General features: G+C 34.6%; 1 protein-coding gene and 1 long non-coding RNA gene across 3 annotated transcripts; both read left to right on the top strand.

Annotated features, from left to right (window-relative positions):
- Nucleotides 1–9908, top strand: LOC106180363 (transmembrane protein 17B). 2 transcript variants are annotated; one of them, XM_013564333.3, is made up of 4 exons: nucleotides 7–274; nucleotides 1099–1202; nucleotides 3745–3858; nucleotides 8058–9908. In XM_013564333.3, exons 1-4 carry the CDS (start codon nucleotides 145–147, stop codon nucleotides 8310–8312), a joined length of 603 nt encoding a protein of 200 aa, XP_013419787.2. In that variant the 5' UTR covers nucleotides 7–144; the 3' UTR covers nucleotides 8313–9908. The 2 variants fall into 2 exon arrangements, with proteins under 2 accessions (XP_086856734.1, XP_013419787.2); XM_087000608.1 differs by lacking the exon at nucleotides 3745–3858 and having other exon boundaries at nucleotides 1–274.
- LOC147764343 (uncharacterized) lies at nucleotides 4353–7161 on the top strand. The gene is made up of 2 exons (XR_015331896.1): nucleotides 4353–6198; nucleotides 6436–7161. It is a non-coding gene; the product is annotated as an uncharacterized LOC147764343 (long non-coding RNA).
- Nucleotides 9909–10290: the final 382 nt, after the last annotated feature.

Genomic DNA, 10290 nt, shown 5'->3' with positions numbered 1-10290 from the left:
CGAAAGCAACGACAGCGTAATGAAGCAGAGTTAATGCATTGTAGATTATGTTTGTCTGCAATAAAAGGGAATAATATTTTTACAAATAAGCATCTTTTGGTGTCAATAATGATCTGAAACATCCCGAAACAAAGGTTGTCATAAATGTTTACATCACGTGACACCAGCAACATGGCGGCAACCATGAGAAGGGCCGTCACACAAGTGACTGATGTTGTTTTTCCCGTTTCCAGAGCTTCAAAAGATGGCCAGCAACATCATATATTGAACTCAGGTAAACAAGCACAGTGTGTCTAAAGCGGTTTGAAATGGACCCTTATTTGTTATCAAACAACTCTCTTTACGTTGACTTAAGTAATGCCTAATGGAAATGGTTCGGTAGAAGGTTGTTTTCAAACAAATTATTTGATAATTTGAAGATATCCTCATGATATTTTATTTATGATTATTTATTGAGTTGTGGTCGCAGTATATAGTCGATGCAAATTTTCTTATCGAGCGTTGGTTGGTTTGTTTTATCCGGTCAATCAGTTTGCTTCTCTAACACATTACTAGTACTGTCATATGTTGGTGAAATTGTTTTGCTTGAAATCTGCAAACCTTCAGTGGTTCACTGTGCTGAGTACAAGTGGGATTTTATATAACACTTTTTTGCATGGTGTTATATTGTTTGTCATAACATACATCCGTATCATAGAATGGAACTTGTTGACACCTGAGATAAATTTAACTGAAAATTAAAACTTCTGTCAGTTGTCAATAATTAATATTTATCAAGAAATTTTCAAAGTATTTTTTTTTTTACATTTAATGCCAAGATAAGAAAAAGTCAAAGTTTGCCACTGAAGAGAAATGCAGACATGTCAACTGATATGTGCAAAGAATTTTAGATTTTTGTTAATTATAATATTATTTTCTTCTTGAGGTAGATAATTATATTTCTAAAGAGAAGAAAAAAAATAATGAGGATAGAAAAATAAGTGAATGAATGACAGAGGATAGATAAATTTATAAAGTTGTGTTATAAAAAAGGTAATGACATCCCTTAAACAACATAAAAATGTCAGGACACAAATTATCAACATTATTTTTTAACAGGTAATGAATATATGTCCAACCTCCCACTGCAGATGTCTCTATACTTCAATGTGTTTTATTATCCCATCTGGCTGGTCACTGCTGTTGTCATGCTGGAGGCTAAGGTAAGCACTGGCACATACTGTGACACTCAAAGTTATAATATATGACATTTGTTTGGAATGAGGTTTTTTGTCATTTAATACACAAAAGTGATAATATTTATTCTTGTCACTTTGAGTTGGATTGTATATATGCACTATAAGAGAGTGATTAAAGTGAAGAGAAAAAGTGCACGTGAGAATACCAATTGTAGGAAAATTTGATATTTTAAAATGGATAATAATTACTGGTAATTACATTATATGTCATAATGAACTTCCTTTGTCTACCTACTCACTTGTTCATTTATTCATTCATTTTAATTATTCTGAACCATAACTTAGACCTGAGCATAAGCACTCATGCCCATCTGATATATAGTTAAAATGATGTTTTTATTGTTTTTGCATACTTAGTCATGATCATAAATAATTTTGTATTTTGTTTTAGTATTTTGTTCTAGACATCTTCCATTGTACAAGAATATTTTGATGCAGAGTAGTCAAATAAATAGGAGGATGGAAATGTTTAATCTGATTGATTAGTCTACACAAAATGTTAAACTGGTGTAGCTGCAAATTAATAGTTGATTATGATACTAGTTAATTAGGTGGAAATGTGTACACACATCATACATGTCCACTGAGAAAACTTGCTATTTCAGTCCATTTGCTAACATAATATGCATGCAGCTTAAGGTCTTTGAAATATTGATTATAATCCAGTGTTATCCATTTCTATTGAATACCCTTACTGGGAAACCCTAATGAGCACATACATCAAGGTTGCTGCATGACAAGCTGTCGAAGAATTCAACAGTGCATGAACTGTTGTTGATTTTTTAAAGTTTTCTTCTATGATCTAAAATAACATCAACTAGCTGTTGTTTTAAGTCTTCTCTCTTTTTTTGAATTGTAGTGATTCTGAAATAGGATAATGGTATTTTCTGATTTGAAGAAAGGTATCTTGATTTTTAGACAAGATTTTCAAATGGAACTTACAGTGGCAACTGGAAAATGGTCTCAAGCAAAAATGTGTCGTATTTTTTAATGATAGCTGAACCATTTAAATGATATAACATCAAATATTCTGAAGGAATAGAATAAAGGTGTGTATATTGTTCCTAGGTATAGGTTTTTCGGTGTTCTTGGGGCATAATCTAATACACTATAATGGCACAGTGTATCAGGGGTGATGACTTGGGCTGGAGGCCTGTTGTCCGAACAAACTGCCCTTTTTGCCAGGAAAAGGTCTGCTCATGGTGAAATTGATTCTGGCACATGAAGATTTCATGGTGGAAGGTCTAATTTTCCAGGAAATGAACCATCCCTCATCCCCTTCCTCCCCTTCCTTTGAAATTGCTGACTATGGGCCTGGGTTGCATTCATAACTGTTCTTAGACTAACCAAATAAGTGTAATGTACTTTTAAGTTAATCAGTCCGCACTAGTTGTGGTGTGTACATGTAGGTTCATAAAGACTAATGTACAAAGCAGGGAGCTGCCATTCCATTTGTGTACCTCCTGAAGTTAGGAGAATATTTTTGTTTGTTTGTTTGACCTGGTTTGAATGCTATTCTGATGACATAAACCCAACCGATCTGTTCTTTAAATCTTCAGCTCAGCACATTACAGATATTGATCTGATCAGGTCTCATTTTGAGTACTTAGGCTATAGTTTAAGCACAGAGACCAAGATGGATTTCCTCTATTAATATCTGAGGCAACTTGGAAAAGCTTTATTGAATATTTAAGAACATGGCGATGATGGTGTTTACTAGGGGTATCTGAGTGGCCATGTTATTAAAGGTCAAGAACAAATTCCATTACAGTCTTGTCAAATTACATGAATACACACTACTGGTCGGGTTTAGAAATGTGACATTTTGGTTCAAAATAAGATTAACACAACACGTTTTGGGGCCCTGTATGGTTTTCATCTCTTGTTTTTTCCTTGTGAAAGAAAGCCAACAGATGTCACACAAAATTGGTTAACATAGCAATTTTCAACAAGGATAATTTTGTCATTACTCCTAAACTGCATGTGCAATTTAAATGGCATTTGAAGTGGAGCCTCCGTTGACAGCAACATGTGACCATTAGATGGTAGTACCATTAGAATTAGTTTTGTATCCATCTAGAAACAATGTTTCAAATGTAAATTTCCTTATTTGAACCTGGCCTAACATTCCAAACACAAACAAACCAGTTTTTCATGTTGATTGATATAAAAGTCTTCATCTCCTTTAAGCAGGCTCTTTCATATTAGCTTTAGTACTTTCTTACAACAGGGACTAATGTTCAAAATGTAACATGTAATAAATATGTAATTCATCCTTTAATGAAAGCTTTGTTAAATTGTTGTTATTTTGATTGAAGTGGGACACTACCTCCTGAAAGCAAGCTGGATTATCACCAATTTTTTTTCATATTTTTTACTCATATGGTGAGTAGATTTTGTCTTACAATTTTTATCAAAATCGCTATGGCAGAAATGGTGTTTGTGAAATATGAGGAAGCCTCCTCAATTTAAAATTTGTTTGTTTTTTTTTTCCAAATCATACCAGTACTTAGCCTTGGACACCTTGTACCAGATTATCCTGATAGCGGTGCTGGTTGTGATGACCATTGTGGAAGCCATCCGCCTCTACCTGGGATATGTAGGAAACTTGACAGAGAAGGTTTGTAACCAGTGTCAAGCAGTACTTAAACGAGGGGGAGGGGGTGGGGGAGGTCCAATGAACCACCCTTTTGCTGGGAAAAGGTCTGCTCTGGGTTAAATTTGATCTAGAATCATGAAGATTTCATGGTCAAAGGTCCACTTTTTCATAAAAAGAACCCCCTCATTTCAATTGCTGGCCATAGGCCTGTGAAGATTCAGTTGTTTTATAAGGAAGAACTTTATAGTGAAGTCTTCATGTTTGTTGATCCGAGGACCCAAGAGCTCTTATTTCAGCAGAGTAATATTTTGCAGGCGAACAAGATTAGGATATGTTATGATGGTTTTTTAGCATATTGTAATGCAGTCTTGTGGAAGACTCTACAGAGAGGTGGAGTGCAGATTAATGTAATGGTTGATCTATGGCCAATGTTCCACATAGCATCTCTTTTTTTTTTTTCGAGTGGCAAATGATATCATATATATATATATATATATATATATATATATATATATATTAATATGGGCACTATTTCTAATCTTACAGAGTGTTTAATTTGAACTGATGTAGGTTTAGCATGCAACAAGGCAATTCCTGCTTGACCTCTTTGATTGATGTTTTCATGTTTTTTTTTATTAGAGGCATTTTCTACATTAGAGAGACCTTTTGCTTGCTTTTGGCAAGATTTCTGATAACTTGGATATATCTAAATATGTCTTCATAATGATATGTAGAGGCACTATAATTTCATTAGAAATATCTTGGGAATGAGTATCCTTTGTTTATACTGATACATATAGGCAAATAAGGTAGTTTTTAAAATATATAAAAATCGTAATAGGAGGCATATATATGGCATTTTGGCATGAAAAAAACACGAGAAAAATAATTTTCCAGTCATTATCTACAATTAATATAATATTCATAGACCATGGATTCCCGAAATACTGCAGCCATCTTTTCCAAGGTCTTCACATTTAATTTTGCTTAAGCAACATGACATTCTCAGTCAGCTATGGTTTAAAAAACAACTTCAAAAAGTTTGATCAAGTTTTTCACAGTCAAAAATTAGTTTTTAGAAGCCTTGGAGCCACCAAAATTAAAAACTATCATTAACTATAGATATCTAGTATATAATCCCTTTAAACAATATTTGCAATGTAGTCACTAAAGAAAATTACTCAGGTGACTCTGGTGGTGTACTTTGTGAATCAAAGCTAGCAGATTTTATGGTATTTTCTTGGCACTGTCTTCATGTTTGATGTATCCTTTTCTGAAAATCTAAGATACTGAATAAAAATTATCCAGTAAAAGTGTTTTTGTAGTTATTTTTTAAAATGTCATATGGTGGCATCTAGATAGTGATTTGTTAATGCATCCTTCACAGATGTTGTTTTAAGGCATCCACTGATGCATTTCACCTTGCAACTCGGATCTCAAAGAAAACCCCAATTAAAATGTCTCTAGGCTTCTAAAAAAGCCTCTCTGACGTCACACCTTTCCAGTCTGCGAAATAAGCGGTTGTCCGATTGCCCGGGACAACTAAAAAGTACGTCGGGCAACTTAAAATTACGAAGTTGTTGTCCGGTCGGGCAACTGAATAATTTATGGACATAAAGAGTAAATCTTTTTCAAAATCTACACAGAAAACAAAATTTTAGGTTAACCTAAACCGTTATGTTTTCCACAAGATTCACTGTCGCAGTAACCGACCTGCTGACTTCGACGTGTTTGTGCAGAATCTCTGTTGCTATTATTAGATCTACAGTTATTTATAGCACTGCCAGTAGCTGGTCGGTTAGACAGGAAGATGACGTAATGCCTGGGGAGTGGGGAGGGGGGGGTGTCATGTTTGCCGCTTTTTCATTGGTCGAAATAAAACAATGGCGGACATTACTTCAAAATCATTGCGCTTCTGTATCTACCGCGTGTTTCTCTAGCCAACTTTCGTCATGGAGAAGTTTCTGAAATATTTTGACGGTGCAAACCCCGGATAAAGGGTACCCTAACAAACAACTGAGCCAGAAATGTCAAAGAAAAAGAAATTATACGAAATTAAACAGATACACGCCGAAGAGGATTTCTACCGTCACGGCAATCCGGGCGCACTTGGCTCATTTTTGACAGCATAGCTCAGCGTGCAAAGCATGCTGTCAAGGAGATTCTTCACCTTTCGTTCAAGGCAAAACCTCACTACAGTAAGATGGCATTAAGAAGCACAAGTCCTCAGAGCCGCACGTCAAAGCGACGACGCGAGTGCTGGCGGCTCCTGCTGCTAATCAAAGTGTCGCGGTGGACTGCTTGCATCGGCTGCAGAAGGCAGAATCTGAACGTCTAGTCTAGGAGTTTTAATGAGAACATGTAAGTTTCAATTTTTTAATTTTTTTTAAATTTGTACTTGTTCTTGTTTTCTGCTTTTAAGTATTTTAACTTCTTTTTAATAAAAGATAAAAGTGAAATTCTGATGACGATTGATTTGTTTTTAGACAAGCACTTTTTCTGGAAAGAGAAGAATTAGTCTTCAAAATTTTTTTTTTTTTTTCAATTTTATGGTACTGTATGATATTTTGTATTGAATTATTTACTTGTCTTTTGTAGCAGGAGGTAGTTACAGATTCTTTGGTTACTTAAATGGGGAATGATGAAGATGAATTTGATGAAGTAGATAAGATCTATGAAGATGGAAGAAAACAGTGTTTTTATTTTTTTGTCCTTCAGAGACTAGTCTAAACTAGACATTTCATTATGTTTAATAAAGTGACATTCCTTCTTATATACAGACACACTATATTCTGATCACCCTGTCTGTCCATGCTGTCCAACATGTCTTGTACTTCCTATATCATTATTACAAAGGTGAAGATGAATGTGATGAAGTAAATGAGATGGAGATGGCAGAAAATGCAGCATTTTAATTGTTTACTATGATAATTGTACATATAATAAATATATGTGTCCACATTTCAAACTAAGTTAATAGACTAAGAAGCAGAGAAATGGAGAATGCTATAACACTTTGCTAGCAGGAAATATATAGAAAAATATTCTTCATTTATGATTTTGGCTTGTTTTCAAATCTTTACCTGGAATGCCTTCTTTTACTAGAAAATATTCTAGTATTTGTACAATATGTATGATGATGTATAGTTGTTCTTAAAATAATTGTTTGTGGGAAGGAAGACGTAACCAAATGCTGCATTGTTGCTGTTGAGGTTCTTTAACATTAAACTGGTCATCATCTGTTTATTTGCATACATTAATCTGTTTAAAGCTACACAGCGCATGTTAGCCTTCACCCCGCTGAAATAAAAAGGGATCTTGGAAGTTTTCTATTAGTTTTCTTCGATTTATTTGGGCAACCAAAAGTGAATGGGGGCAACCAAAAAATTTTAAATGGTTGTCCGATGGGACAACCACTCTAAAAAGCTTATTTCACAGACTGCCTTTCCTGTCAGGTAATTCCCAGGATGGACTTTCAATTAGACAGGAGAATTGGCCCCACCAGCATTTTCCAATAATGGTCTTACAGCTATTGATGGTCCATATGTTTTCATGTGTTTGACTGGTCTGGCTACATGGTTTATTCCCCTGTGTATAACTATAGCTGAGACATGGTGTATGGAAGTCTCATGTCCAGCAGGCATCATTATAATGAAATTGTTATGACTCTGTTGTTAACGTAGCATATCGATCTCAATTATTCTCCCTAGCTGAGCCGCGTGGCAAGATAACTGTGAGAAGCCTCTCCTGGAAACTCGGAGCTTTACTAAAGCATGGCTTATGTAGGGATTACAGTATGCGGTTTCATTTAATCATTTGAATAAACATGTAATTGTGTTAGACTGTGAAGTGAGCACTAGTAGAAAAGAATCAAACATTGATAACAACTCATATTATTAATTGCTTACATTTTCCCTTGAAAAATATATTCTAGTAAATATTATCAATGGTTTTTAAAGGGTGACCTATTGCTATTCTTAGCAAGAATGACTATGAGTTTGTTAGACCAGTTAACATTAATTAATAAAATTGTATTTTAGTTGAAGGCTGTTTGGTTACATTGGATAGATTGGTTCAGTTCTAGGGTATACAGCCTCTGATCTTAACCTGTGAAAAAGAAAATCTCAGTATTATAGAACATTCAACCCATACAAGATTTAGTGTTAATAAAATTACTTATCGATTTAATGCCCCACAATTGTACAATATTCTTTTACCAGGTTCCAGAACTTGCTGGCTTCTGGCTGTTGACTTTACTCCTACAACTTCCACTGATCATGTTCCTGCTGTTCAATGAAGCAGCCGTCTTGTTACCTCTGGAGAGGGCCATGCACATTGTGATGTTTGTCTTTATCTTGTTTGAGGGTGTGTGCGGGTACTTTGCCATAAGAATCATGGTGAACTACCAAGTGACAAAATTCCACATGCAGCAGTTCACGGAGTTGGAGGACCTGGGGTATGAAAAGGATGACTAGTGCACAAGTTGATTTCTTTACTTCAGGTAAGACCTGGAGGAAAAACAGATGTGGGGACTGTGACTGAGACATATGCCTTTGCATATTTGGCAGTTACTTTGACAAATCTCTTGACTGACATTTTTTTGTGGAGTGTTTTGCAAACCCTTTGGGGTCAAATACACTTGAACATGATCAGTCAGAGTGATTGGGTTAGTAAGCAGACTGGGTGCACTTTCACTCAAGCATCGACAGAGATAGACTGACAGTTCATATTCTTTCAAGTATATCACAACTTTGATGTTGTGAAGGTTTGCATGATGGAAGCGTGGAAGCATATTGCTTTTTGACTGACTTTGAGGAAAGTTAACTTCATTATCCTGAAATGGGGATCAAGGCAGCTAACACTTGTTTTTTCCAAGCTGCGTCCCCATGGGCCTGAAGATTCTCAGCCCTGTTTATCCAAAACCAATTTATATATTTAGGCCATGCTTTACTTACTGATAGGTACTAATGCTCAGTAGTTGATTTTATTGACTTCAAACTGTCTTGAGGATTGATATCAGAAAACAGTCCAAAACAGATGCAGGAATATTATTGAAAAAGTCTTTTATTAAAGGAATTTAATGGCTGCATGTAGATCACATAGTTTCTTATTTACATTGAGCAATGCTGTTTTGGCAAAATTTTTGACCAAACATTTATGGTGTGTCTTTTTTCTATACTTAATTTGTTGGTCTTTATCCCCAAAAGCTAATCTACTCAAATCCTACATTATTGATAAAATGTTATATTTATGCATTTGGGGATTATTGTTTTATGACCATCAAGTGTAGTTTGCAATGTTTCCACATATTTTTCCATGTTATTCAACCTGAAACTTATCCAATATATATTTTAATAGTGTACACATTTCTAGGAAGCTTGCTGCAGTTCATTTTATCTGATTAAGCTGTACAACTTTTTTTCTTTCTTATTTATTTCTTACTTAAACGCAGTTTTAGGAATGGTGCTACTTTTGACATACAGGTACAGCATCTATATGTATTACATATATGTTAATACACATGCCCAGTAACAGATTTTTGGTGCCTTTTTGAAGCCATGTGCTCAGTGGCTGTTTGCAAAAGTAAAAATGTTCTTGTTTGATATATTAAGAATTTTTGCAGAGTCAAAAAAATGCATATAGAATTAAAAGAGTGATCAGTTACAGTCAAGGTCAAATTTTATTTACTGCCAAAACAATGAAAATGCTGTTTGTCTTTTAATTTGTGAAACAATTGAAGATAAGTATATAATAAGTGCGTCATATTCTAGATAATGCCTTTCCACCACTGGTTAAATCCATATTTGCATGTCTATCGGTACTGTGACATTGTTATGTTAATCTGTATTGGAGTTACTTCATTAACTCAAATGACAGTTTCAAGAAGGATGTAATTGAAATGCTACTCGGAGTTTCGTTAAGTCAGAGGACCACCATGTATATTCTGTATATATGTACAAACTCATATTTTCATCATGTACAGATGTTTTTTTGGAACAAAGCGTCATTGCCATCTTCATCTTATAAGAACAGAAATTGTAATGATAAGAAGTAAATCATTTTCAAGAAGACTTTGTTTTCTACCTTTGTTTCACACATTTAGTTTCATTAGCAAAGTTTCTATTTACTTTTTTATCATCATTACACAAGAGACAATGAAAAAAGTATCTCACCAGAAATCATACTGCCTTCCATGTATACTTTAAATTTATAAGTGCATGTATTTTTAACTAAAAAAGAAGGAACTACAATATGCTCCTTTTGTGAAAAATACCTAGGATGTTTTATAAAGTCTGTTGATTAAAACTGTGTTATGTACGGCTAGAATTATTTATGATGGTAAATTTAAGTGAATACAAAATGAAGTACGTGAGACTGTTTTCTCAAGTAACCATAGGCTCATTCTCAGTGAAATTAGCATTCTATGTAGATCCACCTGACTCTGCAGGGACT

Source organism: Lingula anatina, chromosome 1 (genome assembly GCF_051362555.1).
Source record: "Lingula anatina isolate TDL-2025a chromosome 1, LinAna3.0, whole genome shotgun sequence".
NCBI lineage: Eukaryota > Metazoa > Brachiopoda > Lingulata > Lingulida > Lingulidae > Lingula > Lingula anatina.
Note: the sequence above shows the minus strand (reverse complement) of the source record. Positions and strands in the feature narration are given on the sequence as shown.